Source organism: Zymoseptoria tritici, chromosome 1 (assembly GCF_000219625.1).
Source record: "Zymoseptoria tritici IPO323 chromosome 1, whole genome shotgun sequence".
Lineage (NCBI taxonomy): Eukaryota > Fungi > Ascomycota > Dothideomycetes > Mycosphaerellales > Mycosphaerellaceae > Zymoseptoria > Zymoseptoria tritici.
Genome location: NC_018218.1, coordinates 4,098,311 through 4,122,415, shown reverse-complemented (window position 1 = coordinate 4,122,415; position 24,105 = coordinate 4,098,311). Strand labels below are relative to the sequence as shown.

General features: G+C 54.6%; 11 protein-coding genes across 11 annotated transcripts; 5 read left to right on the top strand and 6 right to left on the bottom strand.

The window, feature by feature from the left end:
• Window positions 1-42: 42 nt before the first annotated feature.
• MYCGRDRAFT_66798 (uncharacterized protein) lies at window positions 43-603 on the top strand (the record flags this gene model as incomplete). The annotated part of the gene is made up of 3 exons (XM_003857102.1): window positions 43-176; window positions 232-418; window positions 476-603. 3 exons carry the CDS (start codon window positions 43-45, stop codon window positions 596-598), a joined length of 444 nt encoding a protein of 147 aa, XP_003857150.1.
• Window positions 604-1,063: 460 nt separating this feature from the next.
• Window positions 1,064-2,001, bottom strand: MYCGRDRAFT_66795 (uncharacterized protein; the record flags this gene model as incomplete). The annotated part of the gene is made up of 2 exons (XM_003856478.1): window positions 1,064-1,911; window positions 1,982-2,001. The coding sequence occupies one exon, from the start codon at window positions 1,814-1,816 to the stop codon at window positions 1,064-1,066; it is 753 nt and encodes a 250-aa protein (XP_003856526.1).
• A 3,466-nt stretch (window positions 2,002-5,467) lies between these two features.
• On the top strand, window positions 5,468-7,744 carry MYCGRDRAFT_31277 (origin of replication binding protein; the record flags this gene model as incomplete). Its single annotated transcript, XM_003857103.1, has 1 exon — window positions 5,468-7,744. The coding sequence occupies one exon, from the start codon at window positions 5,468-5,470 to the stop codon at window positions 7,742-7,744; it is 2,277 nt and encodes a 758-aa protein (XP_003857151.1).
• Window positions 7,745-7,807: 63 nt separating this feature from the next.
• MYCGRDRAFT_66791 (uncharacterized protein) lies at window positions 7,808-9,437 on the bottom strand (the record flags this gene model as incomplete). The annotated part of the gene is made up of 1 exon (XM_003856477.1): window positions 7,808-9,437. One exon carries the CDS (start codon window positions 9,335-9,337, stop codon window positions 7,808-7,810), a length of 1,530 nt encoding a protein of 509 aa, XP_003856525.1.
• A 295-nt stretch (window positions 9,438-9,732) lies between these two features.
• On the top strand, window positions 9,733-10,035 carry MYCGRDRAFT_29317 (uncharacterized protein; the record flags this gene model as incomplete). The annotated part of the gene is made up of 1 exon (XM_003857104.1): window positions 9,733-10,035. A coding segment is annotated over one exon (303 nt), but the record flags the coding sequence as incomplete, so codon positions are not given.
• Window positions 10,036-11,133: 1,098 nt separating this feature from the next.
• On the top strand, window positions 11,134-12,659 carry MYCGRDRAFT_66788 (uncharacterized protein; the record flags this gene model as incomplete). The annotated part of the gene is made up of 2 exons (XM_003857105.1): window positions 11,134-11,852; window positions 12,007-12,659. The coding sequence occupies 2 exons, from the start codon at window positions 11,180-11,182 to the stop codon at window positions 12,657-12,659; spliced, it is 1,326 nt and encodes a 441-aa protein (XP_003857153.1).
• Window positions 12,660-13,185: 526 nt separating this feature from the next.
• Window positions 13,186-15,027, top strand: MYCGRDRAFT_33587 (uncharacterized protein; the record flags this gene model as incomplete). Its single annotated transcript, XM_003857106.1, has 5 exons — window positions 13,186-13,350; window positions 13,429-13,620; window positions 13,666-14,262; window positions 14,552-14,616; window positions 14,991-15,027. 5 exons carry the CDS (start codon window positions 13,186-13,188, stop codon window positions 15,025-15,027), a joined length of 1,056 nt encoding a protein of 351 aa, XP_003857154.1.
• Window positions 15,028-15,707: 680 nt separating this feature from the next.
• Window positions 15,708-17,765, bottom strand: MYCGRDRAFT_89777 (uncharacterized protein; the record flags this gene model as incomplete). Its single annotated transcript, XM_003856476.1, has 2 exons — window positions 15,708-16,869; window positions 16,924-17,765. The coding sequence occupies 2 exons, from the start codon at window positions 17,763-17,765 to the stop codon at window positions 15,708-15,710; spliced, it is 2,004 nt and encodes a 667-aa protein (XP_003856524.1).
• Window positions 17,766-18,947: 1,182 nt separating this feature from the next.
• On the bottom strand, window positions 18,948-19,472 carry MYCGRDRAFT_102715 (uncharacterized protein; the record flags this gene model as incomplete). The annotated part of the gene is made up of 1 exon (XM_003856475.1): window positions 18,948-19,472. One exon carries the CDS (start codon window positions 19,161-19,163, stop codon window positions 18,978-18,980), a length of 186 nt encoding a protein of 61 aa, XP_003856523.1.
• An 887-nt stretch (window positions 19,473-20,359) lies between these two features.
• On the bottom strand, window positions 20,360-22,149 carry MgFAE2 (putative ferulic acid Esterase/Feruloyl esterase; the record flags this gene model as incomplete). The annotated part of the gene is made up of 3 exons (XM_003856474.1): window positions 20,360-21,413; window positions 21,470-21,778; window positions 21,835-22,149. The coding sequence occupies 3 exons, from the start codon at window positions 22,147-22,149 to the stop codon at window positions 20,424-20,426; spliced, it is 1,614 nt and encodes a 537-aa protein (XP_003856522.1).
• Window positions 22,150-22,292: 143 nt separating this feature from the next.
• MYCGRDRAFT_53722 (uncharacterized protein) lies at window positions 22,293-24,028 on the bottom strand (the record flags this gene model as incomplete). Its single annotated transcript, XM_003856473.1, has 2 exons — window positions 22,293-23,458; window positions 23,514-24,028. 2 exons carry the CDS (start codon window positions 24,014-24,016, stop codon window positions 22,846-22,848), a joined length of 1,116 nt encoding a protein of 371 aa, XP_003856521.1.
• Window positions 24,029-24,105: the final 77 nt, after the last annotated feature.

The following is a 24,105-nucleotide window of genomic DNA, read 5'->3' as shown; positions in this document are numbered from 1 at the left end:
ATCAAAATAGAAAGTCCTCAAAGAATTGACCAATTCACCGCAATGGCCGAAACATCAAGACACAAGTCGACAGTCTACGTCGGCGGCCTCGACAACCAAGTCAACGCGCAGGTTCTTCACGATGCTTTCATTCCATTCGGAGAGATTGTAGACGTCTCACTACCAAAGCCAGAGCAGTGCGTAAAATTCCTCGTTGCGCACCTCATGATTGCATTGCTGATGTTCTTCCAGACAATCAAATCGAGACCCGCATCGAGGATTCGGATATGTGGAGTTCTCTCTCGCCGAAGATGCCCGCGAAGCCATCGATAACATGGACCAGGCGGAGCTGTACGGACGGGTGATTAAAGTCAATCAAGCGAAGCCACAGAAGAACGCAGACGAGGGACTGGGCAGCAGGACGGCGGTCTGGGAGCAGGTAAGCTTTCAGAAAGGCATGCTGATTTCGGAACTCCGCTTGCTAACGAGATCGCAGGAGGGCTATGCGGCGAAGTTCAACGTCAACGACGAAGACAAGCTGGATTCGGAAGAGACGAATGGTAACGACCCCATGCAAGGACTAGAGGGTCTGGACGAAGCAGGACCCCGCATGCAATGAATATGGCGGATATGACGGTGACTTTATTTGAATATTAGCAAGGCGCTCTGGAGTTTGTCTCTTCGCTACCTTCGTCCTCTCTCTCAAACTACACATTCAAAGCAATTGAGGCGCAAATCGTGCAGAGCGCTCTGAGCGGGCCCACCGTGGTAGACGATGAACATTGTTCCGTCTGAACATCCATTGCCTAGATCTACACAACTGTGAACTCATTCTATCTTGCTCACTCCCACATTATATCCAGCTTCACATCTACAACGTCTCATGGCAAATCTCATCGTGAATGCCGCAAATCGGCGTAATGATGGCAAGGGTATATCCAACTCTTCACCTCTTCTCAACATCTCCGCTACTGCGCCGCAGCAGGAGCTGGAGCACCGGCGGCCGGAGGAGCTGGACCGGCCATTTTTCGGCCCCTGCAGAACGCTGTCAGCAAATGGATTTCTGCGAAAAGTCTCACCAAACTTACATGAAGGTCCTGCTGATGAATGAAATGCCGATCATGAGCGCCCACGACGGGACGAGAGAGAAACCCCACATCAAGTAGCCGAATGGGATGTTGAGGCCAAGCTTCGCGAGCTGGCCATCGAATGGGTGGAAAAGTCCTTCGTAGGGGGTGGTCTCGAGGTACTTGTCCTCGAGGTGGATGGCAGCGATTTGAGTCGCGGCCACGGTGGTGCGATTCAACGGGATGGAGCGTACAGTGGTCGCTGGAGTCGACTGGTCGGCGAGAGGCTGCGGGAGCTGGATGTGGACAATCTGTGGCGGGCTGATGGCCCAAGCATTGCAAAGGACCGGATCCGTCTCACAATCCATCCTGGCGAGCTTGGGTGGGTTCGGCGATGCGGCCAAGAGTACCACGCTCTCGTTGAATGCCGTTTCGGCGGATCCGCACATGCCAAAGCAGGTTTTGTTTCCACCATGGACATAAACTAACCAGGTCTCAATGCCAGTGCTTGAGCTGGGGTTGTCCGGCTTGATCACCTCGTTGTGGTTGTCGAGTCCAATTCTCTCCACCTTCAACGTTGCCACTTTGGCGGCGCCGGATGCCACGGGATTCGGGACTTTCACAGAGACGGACTCGCTGGCAGATGACACGACGGCGTTGAGCGACTCGGTGGCCTTTGCGAACCATCCTTTGACTTGGTCGACTAGCGGGATTTGCTGCTGAGCGGCGGCGAGCGCAGGAAGCGCGAGGACGAAGGTTGAGACGCGCATTTCTGCGAGGTGTGTTCGGTGATGGTATGCGATCGAGATTTGCTGGGGATAGCTGGTGGTGTATATGTTACGCGTTGAGAGCGCTGATGGAGGAGCTGCTTTTTGACGGTCAGGGGTATGTCGCAGAGAACAAGAAGGGACTTCCCGGCAGTTGACAACACTCACCGATGGTCCGTCTGGAGTATGCTGCCGCTATGGGAGGACTGAGGTCGAGGCTCGAACGTGAAAGAGTGTGGGGAAGATGTGAGACGGTAGAAGAGCTCCTGATGATGATGATAAAAGTGGGAACGGTCGAGCTTGAGGACATTTTGCCCTGCAGCGCCGTTGCGTCTCCGGGTAAACCTCCCGCCGGCAGCATCCGAAATACCCGGTACGGTCTTTGACTTCGGTTCTATTGAAATGCTTCTTCTATCTCTACGATGAGACTGAGGTTGACCTAAATCATACAAGATCATGATCATGGGACTGTCTGAATGGTACGTTACCAGATCCATCGGAAGTCGCCAGGTCCAGCTCTTTGTGAAATGCACACAGCTGGCACAAGGTGGCTCTCCACGTCTACAGCCTCCTCTCACATGAGCTCCTCTCTCATACACCGTCCTCGGACAACCCCCTGAACAGCGCTTCCACTCTTTCCAGCTTCTTCATCAGTTGCATGAAGCCATCAACTCCAGCCGCATCTTCTTCAGCATCAGCGTCTGGACCACCAATATCTCTCGGAAACCACTCCTTCATGTCGCTGGTCCAGGATGCCGTCTCACCTATTCGGAGGTTCTGATTGTGAGCAAGGTTTGTATCCCATGCAGTGCGATACACGTCCAGGCTCCATCTCGGCTCGAAAATCCGGTGTTCTTGGCCAGGTGTGAGGTCCTTCACTTGGTACTTTGACAGTTCAAGAGTATAGTCGGTGCCAATGATGCCGTACCGGTATTCTGTCCTCTCGCGCATCCAGCGCATGGCTGAATGTGGAGTGTAAACCACGAAAGGTCGCATAGTGTCCTGTCGTTTGAGAGCGTCCCGCGAGATGTGAGCGCTTTGTGCGAATTTGACCAGACTTCGTGGCAGCTTATCTTCAGACACGGGCTTTTCTGTTGACAGTTCAAAGCTCCATGCTGACCCGTTCTGGAGATCAGTCAGGCTAACGTCGAGTAGCTTGGTCGCATTTCCAGAATCAACGTCGAGACGGGTCCATTGCTTCTTTCCCACCTCCAGCTCAGGTTTGTTCTCGTCGCTATCCACTGCGATGTGCCAAGTCATCGCTAGATGCAAGTCACCAGCATCGTTCTGGAAAACAAAATCTGCTGAGAAAACTGGCGCCACAGCTGCGAGATCGTGCTGCAAAGCATCCTGTGGCGTGAGCATATCGTCTGCCTTTTGAAGGGCCGCCAGTGCATTCTGCTCGGCATGCAAATCTCCGATTCTTGCATTGGTTAGCGAAATAGTGCAAGGATGGACGGACAGCAACTTACTCTTCCGTCGTTCTGGCCTTGAACTGACTCTGCGAAGTCATGCTTTCGTATTCTGACAGTTCGTACATGTCGTCCTCTTGCAACTGTTTGTATTGTGTCAACAGGAAGACGCCGAGCCGAATTCGAAAGTTGACGCCGCCCTGCAGGCAGGCGATCTTGCCGACGGTGCTTTCAATTGACGATCGCGCACGCTCGATACTGAGCAAAGTGCTCACGCGAGCAATCTCAAAATCTGCTGCACCCGCTGCACATCCTTCGACCCGAGGCGACCGGCTAGACTCCTGTTGAATCATCCGCGGTGGTGCAATTACATGCGGATCTCGGTAGGTCTCGAGGTAGACGTGCGTGCCTCGCGAGTTGCAAGGCCACCGAATAAGGTGAAGACGCACTGGCTCTAAGTTTCGCGCCGCAATCTGGAAGCAGGTGGTCTTCAATGCTTTCAATGCATGCCTGACGCCGCGATCGTCGCCCATGACTTGCAAAACATGTTGTCCACGTTCTGCTTTGACAACGTAACATGAGTGTTCCATGCGGATTGGATCCAGCGCCTCCAAGCTTTGGCCGAGCACTTCTTCGGGCCGATACTCCTCGATTGGCCAGTGAAAGTTGCCAATCGCCCTGTATTCATAATCATCGTCAGTTGTGAGGTTCATCGCATCCTTGCAGTCGACTTACCCAAAGCTGATGTCCCCAGGAGGAAACTGCCTATAGCGCTCAGCGAGGACTGCCCGTTGCCAACGTTTCTCAAGTACTGGTGTCAAGGAGACTGTCTTAGCAAACTTGCGGGACAAGCTTGGCTTCTCGGACGCTCCAGTCTCTTCAACGTAAGCGATGATCGAGGCCTTTGTGGCAGCGACTGCCGATGGTTCGCCCCAGATGCCAAAGGTCCACGAGCCACTGCCAATTCCGACCTTCACATCGGAGGTATGCATAAACGTGCCATGTCCCACTGCGATAGACTTCCAAGTAGCATTTTGAACGGCAACATCTGCGGGAATGCGTACATTGTCGACGGGCGGCTCTTGTCGTCTCCACGATTGCTGTGCTGGACTGATGTTTTCTGGCTCAATACTCAAGGGCACGATCTTCTTGACTGGCTTGGGGCCACTAGGCTGGCCGAAGGCATGTCCCTGATGGTGACCAGTGGTGTTGGCTGATTTTCCAGGCTCCCGTCGCGACGCATCGTATGCAGGTGGCCTTTGGGCGGAAATGATAGGACCACCGCAGTTGTTGCTGTGGGCGGTGATGGGATGTCGCTGGTGCGCAGACTGGGCTTGACGAGGTTGTTGTGGATGGGAGGCTGGCGGGTTTTGGCGATTCTGCTGCGAACTTGGCTGCGCGACCGGTTTTTTCCGACTCGCTACTTGCCAGCCATTTCCATCATCGTTCTCCGGCTGCGGGGCAGTATCTCTCAATGAGGTGTCCCATGCTCGGGCGTTGGCCAATTCATAATCCTCCTCCATTTTGACGACAGTGTGAGGCGATGTTTTGGGGTATGCGCTCGACCAGATTGATCAATAAACAAGAACGACGACGCGGAGAACTTTTGCTTGGCTGGAGTGTTTGCGGCAGGAGCAAGGAAATTAGCAACAAACAATCCGCACCCGATAAACAGCGCGAATCTTCAAGTTTGCGCGGGCAGTAAGGTAAATAAATAAGGTAGTGAATCATAATTTACGGAAAACAGAGGGACGGAAAACAGAGGGGAATCGCGTGACCACCGCGATGTACGTCCGCATGTTCATAGCTAGTGGACGCCTGCAGAGTGCATGCAGATGCCGACGCTGAAGTGTACCTACCTTTCTTGCCTCAGAGTGGGAGTGCTTGTCACCGCAGACAGTGGAAGCGGTTCGAAGAGTGCCTCGATGAACGACCTGATTGTTGCACCAGTTGAGTCGGCCATCGTGACGTGTCCTGCCAGTTCATCGCTGCTCTTTGAGTGGATTCGTTCTCCTCCGTGACCAGCGCTTCTCTTCGGCCTCACCTCGTAACGCAATAGTAAGAGGGAAGTAAAGGAGAGAAAGTGAAGTGGTAGGTAAGGTACCTTAGTCTTGATCCTTCCCCGCGCGTGGACACGTGAGATCGTGACTTCCACTTTACGCGTGCTCCACTTCGAGAAGATTAGTCCGAGGATCGCAGACTCGGTAGAACGACCATTCCACCAACCTTTTGCAAATCCATCATGCCACTCAGAAAGAAGAGGACGAAGATCGAACAGGCCAGACACATCCTGTCTGGCGGAGTGGTAAGGGAGGACTCCGACGATGAGCTTGGACTGGAAGACCATCCTTGGGAGTGGATTTATGAAAATGGAAGCAAGAAGGGCACAATCGTGGGAGCACGCATGGGCAGCTTCGAATGTCGCTTGGGAGATACGGTCTTACTGAAGGCTCCCTCAAACAACGAGGCTTGGGTCGCGATCCTACACGAATTTACCGAGGGCGAAATCGAGGAGGAGGATGGCGAGGTGGTCATGGAGAAGCAAGCGACCATGCTTTGGTTCGCCTCGGAGAAAGAGATCAGGAGCAAGAACAAGCGAACGGACTTCCTGCAAAATGAATTATACATGACAGTCACATCGGATCAGAATGCTCTATCGACGATCAATGGCAAGGCGCAAGTGCTTTCGGAGGAGAGATTCAACAAGCTTTATCCGACGGGCAAGATACCGCGCAACAACAAGTACTATGGCAAGACGTTCACATGCAGGAGAGGCGTTGCTACGAGGACAGCTACATATACGGAACCCTTCATTTGGGAGGATGTATACAAGGGCAAAGACGACATGGACAGTCTACTGGAGCTTGTTGAGTCACAGACGGTCAAGACTCGACGGAGAAGAGCCACAAGGAAAGAGCAGATGCTGGACGACTTCGTTATGGATGATGATGATTTTGATGGACCAGCAACTCCCCGCAAGAAACGCAAGCTCACATCTGCAACTCCAACTCCTTCGAAAGCCAAGCAGCTTACTCCTCGGAAATTCCTTACTCCATCAGGACGGAAGATTGTTACCAAAAAGCCGCTGGAATTCACCCCGCTCGGGACGCGAGTTCTTTCTCCAGGACAGACACAAGCATCGCCTTACCAACTTGCGAGATCTACGTTGCATGTCTCTGCAGTACCTCACGCACTCCCTTGCCGAGAGAACGAATTCGACACTGTGTACTCACATCTTGAGGCGGCCATCGCTGCAGGCACTGGTTCATGTATCTACATATCTGGCACGCCCGGGACTGGAAAGACCGCAACAGTACGAGAAGTCGTTGCCAGTCTACAAGCAGCAGTAGCGGAAGAGCAACTTGACGACTTCTACTTTGTCGAGATCAACGGAATGAAAGTCACCGATCCGCATCAATCGTACAGTCTGCTATGGGAAGCTCTAAAGGGCGATCGGGTCTCCTCAGCACATGCATTGGAGCTCCTCGAGCGCGAATTCACAACTCCCAGTCCGCGACGAGTGCCCTGTGTGGTGCTGATGGATGAGCTCGACCAGCTGGTGACCAGAAACCAAGGAGTGATGTACAATTTCTTCAACTGGCCGCAATTACGCCACTCTCGACTGATCGTTCTCGCGGTCGCCAACACCATGGATCTGCCAGAACGCACGCTCTCCAACAAAATCTCCAGCAGATTGGGCCTGGCTCGAATAACATTCCCAGGCTATACTCACACACAGCTCATGGCGATCATTCAAAGTCGACTTGAAGGCGTCGGCAATGTCATCGTGGAGTCGGATGCCGTTCAATTCGCTAGTCGAAAAGTCGCTGCCGTCTCGGGCGACGCTCGCAGAGCGCTGGATGTATGTAGAAGAGCAGTGGAGATCGCAGAGCAGGAAAGCCTAGAGGAGGTATCCGGCAAGGAGAACCAGCCACCTAACACACCCAGCAAGACTCCGGGGAAGCAGAAGCCCGCCGCGGCCGCGGCTTCGTCTTCAAAGAAGGGTATCGTCACAATTGCCACCATCAAGCGTGCCATAAACGAGGCGACTTCAACTCCTCTGGCCGCTCATCTTCGGTCCCTCCCCTTGGCGAGCAAGCTCTTTCTCGCAGCTTTACTTGCCAGGCTTCGGCGGACAGGCATCACGGAGTCCACACTCGCCGATGTCGTCGAAGAAGCCATGCGCATGGGCCTGACGGCACAAAACAAGAATGTGGAAACACATCTCCTGACGCCAGACTCTGTCAGCGAGCAACAGAATGATGAGGAGCTGACTGGCGCATTGTCAATGACGCCTTCAAGAAAGGGAAGGCAAGCTGCGAAGAAGGACATCGAGCGTGCACCAAGAGTTTTGGCATTTGGCACTGCGGCGCAGGAGCTGGCTGAGGCGGGCATCGTTGGCGTGGAAAACAGACACGGTGACAGGGTGGGAAGAGTCAGGCTAGGGGTGGGAGAGGAAGATGTTCGCGGCGCGTTGAGAGAAGATGAGGAATGTCGAGGGCTTGGATTCGGAGGCTGAAGAATCTTCGCAGCCGAACGGTATGCATCGCATCAATTGAACGAGCGCTAAGTGTTCACACAACTAAAACTTCTGCCTGCCGAGAGTCGGCCGCCAGTCCAGCGGATGTGTCTCCTCAGTCGCATTCTCATCCTGCCTCCACACTTTGATCGTCTTGTCCGCCTCACCAGTAATCAGCCGCAGTCCTGTGTGGTCGAACGTGCTGGTCATGATGCCCGCTTCTGCGTCAAGAGATCCGGGTTGAGCGACACTGTCCTCATGCTGAAATCTGTGGCCTGTCTTCCAATCCCAGAAGGACACGCTTCCATTGTCGCCTCCGCTGAAGAGCACGTTGTCTTCATTGACGGACAGTGTGTTGATGACGCTGTTGTGGCCTTCGAAGTTCATCATGAAGTCTCCCTTCGGACACAGCCATTGCTTGATTTGACCTGGAGAGGCAGAAGCAAATGTGAACTCGGTAGGATGCGTGACCAGAGAACGCACGCCCTTCTTGTGGTGGGTGAGGACTCCCATCGTCTTGCCGGCTGCCAAGTCGTACATGCGAACAGTGCTGTCGAGACTGCCGGAGATGACTTGGGGATCGGTGGCCTGGGTCACGATGCTTGACACGGTCCCCTTGTGGCCGCTGAGTACGTGAATGTTCGACCTCGTCCGCATGTCCCAGACTCTGACCACACCATCTCGACCACCTGTACATAGCACGTCCAGGGTGGGATGCAAACTCATTGTGTAAACACCAGACAAATGGCCGTGGTAATGTCGAATGACCTTGTTCGTCTCGAGATCCCAGCACTTGACCATCTTGTCCTCTCCGCAGCTGAACAGATATGGATGCCGTGGGCTGACAGCCAGTCCGCGCACTGAAGAGATGTGTCCAGTCAAAGTGAGCTTCAGCGTCCCGGTCGCGAGATCCCAAATCTTGATCGTCCGGTCTCCTGCTCCTGATGCGAACCACTGATTGCCCGGCTCCATTGCAAGCGCTCTGACCCATCCCAAATGACCTGAAATAACACGGAAGAGCTTCCACGGAGGATGCCACTCGGGCTTCTGCTGTCTCACGGTATCCCTCCTCACTAAGCTCGACGATGGAGTGTTTCGTTGCGGTGTCGGTCCATTTGCATTCGGAGGTAATTTCGCATTTGCTGTGCCGTTTATTCTCGTAAGCGCTGTGGATATTCCGTTGGTCGCGGGCGTCTGCTGCTTCGACACGGAGGCATCCTCAATCATCTTGGCCATCTGCGGGTCGCTGGCCTGCTCATCCGTCTTTGGCTTCTTCCTTCGCGCTGCCAGTCCTGCTGCTGCGTTTGCCTGCTTCTGTGCGAGAGCCGCGGGGAGCTCTTTTACGTGTGCATACTCGTTTCGTATCCGCGCCGCAACGCTGGCTTTTTGTGCGCGATCTTGAGGTGAAGGGTCATCGGGTGCTACAGCGGGTTGCGGCGCTTTGCTCAGAGCTGACAAGTGCCCAAAGTCTGCTGCGAAAACCTCTCTTGTTCGCTTTGCTGATGTCCGGACCGCTTCTGAGGCGTGCTCTGCGACCTCTGTCGGTATTTCTGCCACTGCGACTTGCTCGGACGCCTGGAGAACTTCCGCCATGGTTGGAAATGCCAGCGGCGGGCGTTGAAATTGGTCCGGATAGTCTGACAGAGTAGCAGATAGTGACAAATCTGAGCAATATGTAGAGCGTGTCCGGTAGGCGTGCAGTGCACAGCTGTGAAGCGCAATAAAGTTGTTGGAAGTCAAGCCCGTACGTAGCTGTGAGAAACCTCGCGCTTGCAGCTTTCCAATTCCTTGGACTACTTCCAATCGTAGTCAGCACGATACGAGCGGAACGAGATCTCTCCACCAAAACTGCGGAGCTCGGGAAAGATGATGTTCCACGACTTTTCACATGCAGCATGGACTTGGAGATTCATGCAAGATTGATTCACTTCTGAACATTGCGCGCGAAGCTGTTCTCTCCTCATCATCTGGCCACGACCATCATGCACTACCTCCATCCGCGATCGCGAACCACGGGCACCTTGTTCACGACCACGCTCGCCGTCTCGTTCATAGTGGTTGCTCTCCCTCACCTTTTGCCATGTCCGGTCGATCGACGACAGTTTGCCGACAGCTACGAGACCCCTGATGGCAAGATTCGCAGACGAAGAAAGCGGAAGGATATTGAGAATGAAAAAGCCGGAGAGTCTGGATCCAGCGCTGTTGGGAACGCTGCCGCATCGGAAGATCCGCCACAACGTGAATGTCCAATTCCAAAACCTGGCGGCATCGTAGGACAGATAATGGGTTTCAAGAACGAGGAGCGACCTAGGCCGACCGAAGTCATTGTGCAGAAGTTGAGCGCAAGATCTCCTCCACGATCAGGGCAACAGAATCAGAAGGACAGCCACGGTGCATCCTGAATTCAGACTGAAAAGGGAAGAGCAATCATATACGAGGTCGACAGAACGACATTGGGACCCGACGGCACCAGGCAGTTCGCAAGTTCGGACCCACAGACCTACTTCTTGAGACAGGATCAGCCACAGCCTGGGTAGACGTTGAGAGATCTGATGTTGTCAGCACCACGGCATCGCAAGGAAATCACCCGCGCGCCAAGGTCTCGTGGACGAGTATCGACATTATAGGAGGCCATACGAGCAATTGCTACAGCCACGGTGCCTGCACGAGACTCCTGGCTGCCCGACATGCTTCTGCATATTCGTCCCGCGCACATGGACAGCCGTCTGGGTGGCAACCGCAGCCTAGCGATAAACCGAATTCGCTCCGATATGTTGCGACTCGCGTGGATGTGGCATACGCGCGACATCGGGCAATTGCTTCACGATGGAGGAGCTCGTGAAATCACTTGCCTGTGCTGGACAGGAAGGGGGGAGGTGACGGTGGCTACACTAGAGTGCTAGAGAAAGAACATCATAGACGTAAATAAGTCATGATCGGAGAGGCTAAGGATCGACTGAATGGCAACTCGTCGCAAGACCATCCACAAGCTCGCAAGGAGCGTCCACAACCCATGCACTGGCATTCAGCCTCCGGTGGCAGGGTATCCCGTGTGCGGATACTGTAAACGGAGGACACTTTTGATAGGAGTGCAGGTAACATAGTAGCACATTTTGATCAGTAGTTCAGGTAGCCCATTAATATGCGTACTTGGGCGTACGGGCCGCGTTGCATCCTCTGTAAAGACACGTCTTGTCAAACTCCTTACACTGTACGTTGCGACGCTTGACAACAACGAAGTGATATGTTGACGCGGGCATGTGAAAGATGCCTGTCATGCGCCGCCGGGCGGTGCCGGCTTACTCAGCTCTTCTGGCGGCGACAACTTCCTGGTTCCATCTTATTCACCGCGACTTCGACTTCTTAACTTCCCTCCTCTTTACCAACGCCACCGCGCTGCAAGAAGCGTTGCCACCTCGAAAATTTGAATTCATCATGAACGAAGAAGCAGAACTCCAGGCCAGGATCGCTGCGCTGAGCGGACAGATCAACCAGCGCAAACAACAGCCATTTGGTCATCCTCGCGATGCCAGATGGGCCCCGTACGCGCGCCGCGGCCGTGGAGGCCACCAGCCACCTCACAAGAATCGCACTCTCGTTCTCAACACTCCCGTACCGCAAGATGCTGGAATGAAGGCCGAGCCTGGAGTGATTGCAGCACCTGCGCCCGTAGCTCCATCTCCAGCCAAGGACGCCTTTGTCAGCACTCGCGGCTCGAGGATGAATCAATTGATGACGAAAGAGACCTTCGCCCGTGAGCAAAAGCAACGAATCGAGCAGCTGGAGCAACAGCGCGCCGCAAAGCGGCCCCGAGGACCCCCCAGCGCACCTGTCAATATGGCATCCACCGCACGTCAACCATTACGCGAAGTCGAGATCGAGGGGATTCGATTCCATCTCAAGGAAGACGGAAGCAAGCTTATCAGAATTCGCGGTCAGTCTCATCCGAGACCTAGCTTTTGGACCGGACTAAACAAGACAGATACGGCACATGATCCCAAGGAGACCCCGAAGAAAGCGAAGATTGCAGATGTCGAATTCTACCGTACCAAGAACGGTAACCTCGTGCGCATGATGGCACAGAACCAGAACGGCACCCAGAGGTATGGTAGCTCACAGCATGCCACATCTCTCATCCAGGACTCATCGTTCAATATTCTCAGACTTGTCAAACGCGCTCCGAAGCCGCAATGCGAGAACTTCACCAAACACGGTACCCTCCACCCACTCCGACGCTGGCTTCGCTGGGACACCTCACAAAGTTCTGATCGCGCGAAAGCACGCCGGTAAGCGCCCTCGGTATTGTGCTAATCATGATTTAGGTACCTGCATTTTCGGCCCCTCGTGCAAATTCACCCACAATCCCGAAAAAGTTGCCATCTGCAAAGAGCTCATGCGCTCTGGTTCTTGCAAAGCTGGTGAGACATGCGACATGTCCCACGAACTGACCTATCACCGCGTGCCCGCGTGCACGCACTTTCAACGTGGCAACTGCACCAACGATGCATGCCGCTATCCCCATGTTCACGTCTCTCCCACCGCACGTGTTTGCCGTCCCTTCGCCACTCTTGGCTATTGCGCCAAGGGACCTGATTGTGACGATCGTCATGTCTTTGAGTGTCCTGATTACGCCAGCACTGGCCATTGTGCAAACCACGAAAAGGGAGCCTGCGCACTCCAGCACGTCGACCGTGCCGGCGCGTTGCGCAAGGCCGCCAGGAAGCAAGCCAAGCACGGCTCTGAAGATGAATCCGACATATCCAGCGACGAAGATGAAGGACAGGGAAAGAAAGAAGCGAACGGAAGAGAAGCGACTGTCGACAGTGACTCCGATATCGACACCGATATAGAGATGGGATCGGATGAAGACAGCCATGTGCTTGCTCAGCAGCAGGATTTCGTCTCCTTCGCCTAGGATCGCCCTTCTGTTTAGAAGCACTATTTCTCTGGTGGAGTGGAGGAGGACCCGCGCATGCCGTTGCCCTCGATAGCGCAGCACAGTCTTGATTCCTTTGCATACTGTCTTTGTGCGAGATACCCACGGCGTGTTTATTCGCGTTAGAAGAGTCACTCTACATATCATGAAAGAATTTGATTCATTGTTTTGACCATCCAATCTTACACAGCACTCTACAACATGAAACTCACAAGGCGTTGCAGTGTGTTTTCCATCTCGCGCTTCGCACCTCAAACTACAAATCTTCGCGTAGCACGAGCACAGCCCACATCCACGCTCCTTCGGCGCCGATAACGATCAGCAAGGCTCACTTCAGTGAATTGCAGTCGCGCCGCGGCAGAGTGCGACACCACATATATACTCTCAATGGTAGGCGAATCCTGCTTTCCTTGCCTCCCTCACTCTCCGTGCTCTGCGACATCCCCGCCATTGACCTCATTCCCCACGCGATACTACAACTACAGAACCTGCAACCATAGCTGCGATGCCTAGCCTTCGAGATCTACTGAAGAAGAAGGACAAGATCGTCGAGCAATCAACTCCAGAAAACAACCTTAGCCCGCCCGAATTCACGTTTATTAGAACCACGACGCAGGATTTCGAGCGAATCGAACCACCATCATACCCGGAGGACAGCCAATCTCTACCAGTAGGCAAGAAGAGCAAACACTCAGGCGAACACAAGCGCACACTCGGCTTCCGAAGCCTATCTCAATCATCGACGAAGGCCAAGGCGAATAACACCTCATCTCAGGCCACGGCCGACACAAACGGCCAGCAACTGCCCACGCGACCCAAATCAGAACGACGTATATCCGGAGTGCTACACCTCCACTCTAGGAGCCATTCGCGGTCAAACTCGGCAGAGCTCAGCGTGAATTTGCCTCGAGATCTTCCCGAAGCGCCAGAAGGCACAGCAGTTGAAAGACCGCGGTCGAGAGACGACCAGGACGAAGGTGACAAGGAAGCGAAAGAGCACCGTGAGGCACAATGGGAAAAGCGAGCGACAATCCTCGCGAAGAACAGTCCTCTTCGTGATGGAGCGTTGCAGACCGCACAAAGCGAGGATCGAGCACAAAACCGACGGAGCAAGAGTCCCAGCATTTCCGACGCAACGGGCGATGTCAACATCCAGGAAGCGATACGGCTACATGAAGCGGGAGACCTGCCTCGATCGACGGAAATGTTCGGACAGCTTGCGAGACCAGACGGCGCAAATAATGCTCTGGCGCAAGTGCTGTACGGCCTTGCTCTGAGGCATGGATGGGGAATCACGGTCGAGCCTCAGCAGGCTGTCCATTACCTCTCACTCGCAGCAGCCAATTCCGCATCAATCGAAGAGGAAGCTCTAGCCTCGAGCAAAAAAGGCGGCGCGGCCAAAGGGGAGCTGGTTCTCGCCATCTACGAGCTCGCGAATTGTTTCAGGCACGGCTGGGGCGTGAAAAAAGACGCCAGCGCTGCGAGAACGTACTATGAAACAGCGGCCAACTTGGGTGACACGGATGCCATGGAGGAAGCTGCGTGGTGTCTGTTGGAGGGCTTCGGTGGACCGAAAGACAAGGTGAGCAATGACGAGATCCCGATCTGCCTGTATTAATCCCTCAACAACTCCCACGTGGGAGAAACTGCGCGGGCAGTCGTCGAGAGTCGGCGCCCAACGTGTGAGACTTGGCTGTCTCGAGACATGACAGAGCTTTAGGACTGCATATGCATACTGCGCATTTCTTCGCCCTGCTTGGGTGTAATGTACACGGCATCGCCCTGAATGTTGGGCCGTCATGCACGTCAGACGCAGATTAGATGAGACACTCCCGACGTACGAAGGATACGAAAACTGACGGATTTGGCAGTTCAAAGCCGCGCAATACCTGCGTCTGGCCGAGGAGAAGGGGAGTAAGCATGTGGGCGAAAGTTGGTACGTATTTATCCGGATTTTCTTCCTTATTGTCGACCATGGGCGAAGAGTTGCAAGGCAACTGCATATCCCACTACATTTATTTTGTAGCTCTTGATTTGTCCGTCGAACTTATGCAAAGCTGCGTATGCCTTGCGCGAGCGGTGAACCGGGGCGGAGTCACGGCTTGGTCTTATTGCCGCATGCAACAGCTGCCGTACCTGCCTGCTTGACAGCTCGAGCTCGAGCTGTGACTGGCACGCGAAGAGCAGGGTTGTTAACAGGATCGGACTTGGACTTTTAAACGAGGGGTCGGGTCAATTTGGGCTGGGCTGGGTGGTTGTGTGCGGAACGTGTGCGGAGTTGGTCTGAAGACGAGGCTGACTTGGATATAGGATCTGGAAGGAGAAGTACAACCCGCCGAAAAAGTGATGCAAGGCCGGCCGCCTGAGGTACTGTGTGTCGAATGGGAAGTGCTGCCACGAGGATGCATTTACGATCGGGCTGTCAAAAACCCGCAGATGAATAACCATGTCGGAATAATGACGTCTACGAAGGATGAAATGGACGGTGAAGTTGGTTCTACTGATTGGGAGTTCCAGGGGCACAGGTTGCTCTTCAGAGGAAAGGCGTCGAAGAAGAGTTCATGGCAATGGTTACAGTATCTATCAGTCATGTGCGATGTCCGTCAAAGACATGTCTCCGTGATACATCTCATCCCTCGGGCCTGTACAAATCCGCATACCATCGGGCATCGCCCACTCGAGAACCGAAACGTGTTGTAAAGCCATTCCTCCCTGAGAAACAAAGGAGGCGCAGTGGCCGAAGGAAAAGTGATCGGCCAGATCAATTTGGGGTATCGCTAGAAAGCAATATGTAGTGCAAAAAAGCCATCGCTGCGTAAGTCTTGAAATGCGTGATTGGTGAAAAGTGGTCAGTCGACCATGGAAGGTGTCGTAGAATGAAGGCGCCGTCGCTGGGCTATCTGTCGTGTGATATGCATCATATCATGAGAATGCATCGTGTCGTTCGTTTCGTTTCGTTTCGTTGTTCGTTTGAATCATGGCGTGTGTTTCGTTGATGTCGTGTCGTTAATGTCGTGAGGTCGGGGGTCATGGTTCGCTTTTGTACGTGAAGTCGTGACTTGGTCGATGCTGCTGTCGTTGGCGGACTTCGATTTCGTTGTGGTCGTGTACGATTTGTTTGAATTGCCGGACGACGTCGGCGGGAATTTGATCCCACAGTAAGCTGCGAGTGTACACTTCCGACTTGCTGTTCCGAGCGTGCTCTGCCTCCATGCTGGCGAGAGCTTCCGCGAGGTTGCGTCGCGATGGTGGCGCAGCACCATCTTGTCCGGCTGTTGATTGCTGATCGTAGATTTGGAAGTCGGCGTTGGTCATCGAGGCATACTGGCTTGTCGTTAGGGAGAAAGCTTGGTCCAGCTCCTGCTGCTTCGTTGGCGCAGTGATTCTGCGGTGAACACGATCCATCCTGTTGCGGCCACCGTTGTTGGGTTGAGGAATTCCAGAAGGTAGTGGTTCCTGGCTCAAGCTGGCCATTGTCTGGCTGTGGGTCTGCTCGGACAGCGCATTGGACTCAGAAAGCAATGTGCTGAGGACAGCAGGTGCGGCAGCGCGAACATCTGCTGGCATGTTGGGCAGATCGGAAGCCTGTGAATTGGAGGGCTTGGATGCGACAAAAGCACCGCAGAGTAATAGCATGAACAACAGACCCGAGGCAATCGGTGGGTCGCTCTTGCCTTCTGTTGTTTGCTTTGCCGAGACTTGATTGTTGGCGGCGGGTGAGAGCTTCTTCTCAAGCGCAGGTGTTTGCTTGATCGGTTCCGATTTGTCGAGCCAGAATTCGTCCGGTGCTTGAAAGCACTCTGTCCAGTCGTACTGATCGCCCACTCCCATGTGCAGACCTTCCATCTCAAGATTGAAGTCGGAAAGTGTGCTACTGAGCTGTGCTTGCATTGCTGGAGCAGGTCCGGCTTGAAGCTGCTCGGACAAAAGTTCCACCTTTCGTCTCAGACTGGAGGTATCCTCGTTGTGCATCTTGATGAGCTCTCGTCGTTCATCCTGCATCGTATCGATAGCCCGCAAAGCCTCCTGCAGTCTCTGATGCGTAGCTTGCTGGTCTCGTGCCCGGTGCTCGCGCTCACGGGTGAGCTCGTCCACTTGCGCTCGAAGAGAAGAAATCTGCTGAGTGTAGCTTTTCTCCTTGACCTCCAAGTCTTCCGTGTGCTTCTTCTTCCGCTGTCGGGATGCTAGTCTATGACATGGTCAGCCTGGTGTGGATTCGGAGTACATGATCAGTGAAACTCACGCAGCCTCACGATTCCTCAGCAGGCGTTTCTGTTGCTTCAATTCCTTCAGCTGATCCTCGTCTGTTTCTTTCTCAATAAGCTCATCAATGTTCGCGATGCTCCTCTCCTGAGGAATGTCGATGCGCCCGTTCTTCTTCCGGATCCCATCGCGTCGTTGGAAGTCGATCATCGTACGAGCAGGACTGCCTGGCCGCATGCGTTTGTGCGAAGGTCGATTCTCCATCTCACGCTCGGCCATACCCATCCAGTCCTGATGACTATGCGGTGACATGGGAGTCTGAACTTGAGGGGCCGCGATAAAGTGTGCGGGCATTGACGGTTGGTGCTGACTGTAACCGGCGTGAACGCTATCTGTCCGGTGACGGCTGTATCGAGGGACCTCGAATTGAGGCGGCGGCGGCATGAAGTCTGTTGCACCATTGCTCACGCAGTGCTCGGAACCGTGTTCGAATGCCCACGATGCAGGTGGTGGATGCTGATGAGCATACGATACCGCGATGGGATTCGGTTGCTGTAGGTAGGCAGATCCGTCTTCATGATAAGGAAGGGGAACACCTGCTGAGGTAGGTTCAGCAGACATGCCAGTACCATACGGATGGTCCCATGCCGCTTGCGAGTCGGCGGGTGATAGCACACCATTGCTGTTGGCGAGAGAGTCCTTGCGGAACGGGTTGGCGGAAGAGGGACTTTGCATGATGTCAGAGTCCAGCACCGAGGGATCGAGCACCACAGAGTCGTCGTCGAGAAAAGCGTTGATTCGTTTGTTGTTGTCTAGGGCGGATGCGGAGACGGAATCGGACTGGGGCTGATGGTAGCCGAATCTGGCGTCGGCGTATGCCATGAAATTGGGGTAGAGTAAGGTAGGGCGAGAAGAACCCAAGGGAGCACAGCAGGAACTCTCTTGTAGCGTGCTGGTCGGGCAATGCAATCAGCGTCGCACGGCGAACAGCGGTGTGGACGAGGCTCAGCAGGGAGGATATCGCGCGCGCGGCCTGCCACCCGAGCCGGTAGTCGTCGATCCGATGGCAGATGGGGAAGGGATCCAGGGTCGGTAGACGATGCGGGCCCGAACTCTGTTGGAGGCGGAGAAGGCTGGGCGGGGGCGGGTGGGAGGTCCAAGCAGCGGAGGCAGCGACAAGACGAAGAGCGACAATCTTTTACTGAAAGAGTGGTATGAAGTGACGAAGAGTTGCAGGGACAAGCTCGCTTTAGATACTGTGAAGAGTAATAAGGTAGTAGAGAGAAGTGAGCTCTAGAACAAGAGCAGCACGATAGATAGTGTAGTCCGCGGGACGGCGCGACGACGTGCTACCGTAACCGGAGCGTGGGTACGTTCGTCCCACTGCTACCCACTTACTCAGACTGGACTGGACAGGCAAAGGAATCGGATGCAAACAATAGTACTGTACTGTAGGATGCGATGGGAGGGTACTTCCACATCGTCGGGCTGTCGTGCAGTAGCGTGCAGCGGCCTTCCCTCTCCTCACACAGATCGCGGGCGGGTTTTTGTTCATCAGGCGACAAGGATGGTCATGGGAGGAGGGCGGAGAGACGTTCGGCTCCGGCATTTGCTGGTGGTGAGGAGATGCCGGTCTCATGCTCTCACTCTCCTCCACACTCACATTATTACGAGGGAAGCCCTTGTGTAGGGGATGAAGAGCGGGAGAATTGTGCAAGATCAGAGAGGCGGGGTCTCAGACATCTCGTGATCTTGGTCCTCACGATCGCATGGGGCTGGTCACCGCGTTTCAGATGGAGCCCAACCTTGACCTTTGACGGCGGATTCTCACAGGCCATGAAGTCGAAATAGCCACAAATGATGCCATGGAGTCGACATACCAAGCAGGGCTGTCGTCGTCTTAGAGGAGGAAGATAAACTCGTGGTAGACTAGCCAACGGCCCGACGCTAGAACTTAATGAACAGTGAGGCAATGATGTGAGGGCAGTCGTACTCGTGAGGGGATGACACTGTGATGAATATTATGAGGCACGTCTGCCCGAACCGCTTTCCCCGTGGCCCAACAGTGGCGACATCACACACTCCTCGCCCTACTTATGGTCCAAAGAGGCCCGTATCTGAGATGCCAATGGACATGCACCATGCACCTGCACCTCCTCTCACACCAAAAATGGCCAAAGAGCCCAAGCTGCCAGGCTTGCCTTCGCTTGCAATCTCGTAAGCCGGGCTAGATCGTGAGCCAGTTCGTCCGCTCACCGCTGCTATGACCGAAGGCTCCATTATTCTTGCGAATGCCGACGACGACTTGAAGCACAGTCCATCGCGATCGGACGAGAGAGCGCAAACGACCAGCCTTTCGATGCGCCGCCCAGCACGATACAGGCAAATCAAGTCACCTTACCTCCGATCGGTCCCGGTCTGAACTTTGGAAACAATGACATCCTGGTCACCGCCTGACCGAATCCAGAAATGCCTTGCCCAGCTTGGAACTGCTTTTGTTCAGCGAGTCCACATTATTTGCGAGTACCCGAGGCATCCGCTCGACATACAGAGCCCGGCTCTACCATTCCGCTTGGACCGAGCCATGTGATTCGCGATCGGTGAGAATTGAGTATGAGACTTGTCTACTACCGACCTGTCTGCGCATGACCGGGACTATCGCAGCCGTACTTACCACGCGACTACTATGGAAGCCCAAGCGGCAGTTCGGTACGCACAAACATCATGGCAAGTCGAAGCACACTGCGCAGGAAAAAAGCCAGCCGAGCTGTCAAGTCAAGGCAGCAGCTCAGGAACATGGCGACTTGACGTCCAGACAGGCCTTTGAAACGAACGAAATCGTAGGGCAAGTGCTGTGGCTGTCGAGCGTTCGCAGCTTCCACACCTTAGCGAGCCTGGTTGCGATGGCTACACCGCAGTGTAGACGCACTTGCTCCCGCTCGAACCGCGACTTTGACCTGCGTTTTACCGAACTGGCTGGACATTGTTCTGATTTTCCGGCGCGACTGTCCAATCGGTGGGACGCGGTGTGCTGTAACCGCCATCCCGCGCGCAGGCAAGCTGCAGACCTTGTGCGTGGGGAGCTGCCGTCAGCCTATCGTGCAGCCTCGAACGTTTGGGCGTGAAGACTACTCTCAACATGAGGCTTCATTGGGATTTCGGCCTTGGAACTCCATATTTACGCCTGCAAACATCCTCCTCGCTTCTGGCATGTCATCCGGAAGTCGTTGCCAACCGGACTTGTGATTGTTGGGCAGGTTTGCTTGCGCCAAGTGAGATTGCGAGGCTCACTGGAGAGATACGCAAACGACCGTTCAGCTCGGCAACCACGAAAGCGTCATCATTCCGCCCCAGCAATTGGTATGCTATCATCTGCTCTCAAATTGCTACCCAACTCGTTCGCAAACCACTCCGAGCCAACCCGATCTACCATGTGCTTGTCATCATGACTGTTCCGTTCTGGCAACGCTGACTGCAAGAATCGCCATCGGGGAATCATCCAATTGGTACAGCCGTGGAGCGACATCCCTACGAAGTATGCTATTGCTGCTGCAGGACAAACAAACCGTCGCACGCCCAACTCTCCGCCAGATCCGGATCACCATTGCCGCCATACTTGGCCGTATGAGGATACGGGCACAGCGGTCTCTGCCTCAGTACCTCATCGTGCAGCGCATCGCTCTTCCACTTGGTCGCGATAATGCGGTCAGGGGCTTGGCCTTTCTCCGTCCACTCCATAAGCGCGAGCAAAGCATCGTGCTCAGGATCTCTAAAGCCAGGAACGCCACTGACTCCAGTTCCGAGTCGACCTGCTTGGTTCGCACCGGCGAAGTACCACGGCGCTTCGACTCCCGCTGGAGTGCCTGAGCAATGTTGCATACCTGGGACAAGGAAGTGCCGATACCACGAGTCCAGATCGACTCCCCGCGGTCGCAACGTTCTGGCGACATCCGTGTAGTAGAGACTCGATGATCCGGTCGGGATGAGTGCATCCGCCATGCCGTGGTACTGCAACAGCTTCCCGCCCTTCGCGTGAAAAGCGCTGAGGTCAAGTCCGACGGTGGCATTACCCGGCTGGAGCTTGTCGGCGATGTCCACAATGCTGTCGTTGTAGTCGTTGAAGTCCCAATCCGGATCTTTCAGGAGAAAGTACCGAACATAGTCTGTTCCTAGGCCAGCAGGTTCATTGCCACCCAACAAAACCTCCCATTGAGCTTCACTACCGAGCTCAAGACCTGGGAGCACGAATGTGTGATTGGTACCATAGTAGTCTGCATAGATCCGAGAGAGTGTTCCGAGCTGTGGCGCCGTGAGACAACCCGCACGCGTCTGGCTGACAGTATCTGAGCCGCAGAGAAGTGCTTCAGATGAGAAGTTACATTCTCGTGGACTGGAGATGATGCTGTCGACGAGTCCATCAGCTCCATCGCACTGTCGAAGGACCTCAGCTTCGATGGCTGGGAACAGACTCCGCGGGATGTGTCCCGCAGTCGTGTTCGGCAAGTTGTATAGCGCAATATTGACCGTCCACTGCGTCGCAAGAAGATTAGCATTTCGTCCAACGATCGACACTAGCGCTGACTGACAGGTTGGAGATGGCTCGTCCACCAGGCAGGAGCACCGGCTAGGACACCGTCAAAGTCCTCAGGGTACAGCTCAACCTCCTTCAAGCCTTGCCGGCCACCAGTCGAGCATCCCGAGAAGTAGTTGAACACCGGCGGAGAGCTGTAGTACGCTTCGACGATGTCCTTCGCCAATACCACGGAGCCATGCATGGCGCGATAGCCCCAGTCATTGACTGATTCCTCGTTCAGGGCCCACCTTCCGTCTGTGGAGACAGAGCTGTGCCCTGTATCTGTTGACATCACGGCGAAACCGTACCCTACTCCGGCGCCCTAACGGAGGATTAGCTGACCGCCTGCGCACCGGTTCTCGAGTACTAGATACTCACCATATCAAGCCAATTCACACCTCCCGCAAACCCTCCATTTCCTACCGCCAAGAAGCGTGTGTTCCATTCCCGAGGCAAGAAAAGTCCAAAGCCATACGCCGAAGTCAGACTCGACGTGACATTGACTTCCACCGCGCACAGAGCTCGAAGATTCGTTGGCGAGACTGGATATGCGACGTTACTGCTCGGAACCTGGAAGGTGGAATTGTCGGCCTGCCAGTTTGCGGACACGACTGTGGCGGTGGATGGGAGGATGGCTTGAAAGGCGGAGATGCTGCAATCGAGTGTTCGGGCGGAGGATAGCAGTGGCAACATCGATGCCAGTAATAGTGATCTCGCCATGAGAGGTCAGTTTCTGCTCCTGTTGTCAATGACTGACCTCGGACCAATCCACCTCAAGTACCAAAGTCAAAGGCAGGACGACGATGATGTGGTGGAACGATCGAGGACCGGGTAGATCACGAGGGACGACAGCTCTTCATGTGCTCGTCCGTTTGGCATGTCAAGTGTTATATGTCTCCTCCCTTGGTCTGCACTCTCCCGGCCTAGATGCGGTGCTCGTCGCGTATAGAGTGTCGCAGGAGCGGCCGATGCGGGGCCACAAATCTCCCACAACTGCCGGACATCATGAAATTGATCACAATGACACGCCGTCATATATTGCACAGCGCGGGGTCTGCTGCGAGTGGCCTTGCATAGCGAAGTAAAATCGACGAGTCTTTAGAAGTTCGCCACGAATCGACCAGTCCATTCGCTGGGGGGGCCGAGATTTCGCTGTAGCGTGCGGCGGTGCGACGCGGGTGGAGTCTGACGGACGCACCGCATTTTGGTGCGACCACGCGTCGCAAGGAACGTTTCCAAGACCACGGCGATAGAGTCTCTCCAGGTTCTGCCGAGCCCATTCACATGTCCTGAACTCTGTTCGTCGCCGAGAGCACACCACAGAGTTCACCCAGTGCAAAATCATGCGGTGACCGATCGTGCGTCTTGCACATGTCGAAATACGATTCCTCATAGCTTTGCTTTGATTGGCTTCGTGTCCGGCTCACCATCCATCTCCTGAACTGCAACAGCAACCACCACCGCAATGTCGTCCGCTTTTCCGCCTTCCCATGGTTCGTCTGGATAGTACTGCTTCACCTCCTTCGCGAAAGGGCCGTTCCGTCGCCTGTCCAACCCAGCCATCTTGGCCTCACGCATCACCGCAGCAGCAAGTATCCCTGGGAGGTAGTTTTGCGAGGTTGTGTCGTCAATCGTCCGTGGTAACGCTTGAATGAGTGTATCGTTGAGCATGGTCTCCGCACCATTGTTCGACTTCGACCAATATCCTCCACCCTCCATGACACGCGTGACAATCGCCAGGGTATCCTGCGCCGACAGATTATCCCAGACGCCATCGGTCGCGAACATTACTATATCGCCGTGCTTGAGCTGGTGAATGAATACGTCTGCCTGAGCTGGGGTTTCGCTGTAATGTGTAGATCCTCCAAAAATCGCATACTGGGCCTGCATCTTCGCTGGTACCTTTGAGAACTGATAAGGGGTATTAAATGCGTGAGTTTGAACGACCGATCGATGGGCCACTCTTCCAGGGCCGAAAATCAAATAACCTGAATCTCCAAGACTGTTTCCAGGTCAGCGTTCGCACAGCGGTACGCTCACATTATATGACCACCTACTTTGCTGTTTCAATATTACCTGTCGCGTCTGCAACTCCCAGACTGGCAGTACACCCGCCAGCGGGGATACGAGGGTTGGCCATGACCGCATCGTACGCAGTCTGTAAGAGCTCTCGAGCTCTGCAAGGCTTTCCTTCCTCAGTACCTTCGTGTATGTTCGCCGTTCCAGCCATGAGACCACAGAGAGCTTGGCTGTATACCGAAGGGTCTACTCCTGACTCTTGCCATCCACCGACACCGTCCGCCAATCCAAATGCAACGTGATGCGGGCTTCCGCCGATTGTGGTCGCGAAGAATGCATCTTCTCCCGAATCTTTCTTGGTCGACCGCAGATATGGCGGAGAGGGATTTACATGCGTGGAAGCATATTGCCAGTAGTCTCGTCCCAGCTTCGGTGGCCTCGCAGGCCCGGTTTTTGGCGACGATGCGGCTGCAAGACGGTATGTGAAAGGCTGCGCCTCGGATGCGGTGGAGTATGTAGACCGACGTGGCTTGAGCGGCATGGAGGGCGAAGTGGTGGTCGGAGGGAGGCGCGAGGCTGTCAACATTAACTTGGCGCTCCGTTTCATGAGCACCTGGGGAGCGGACATTG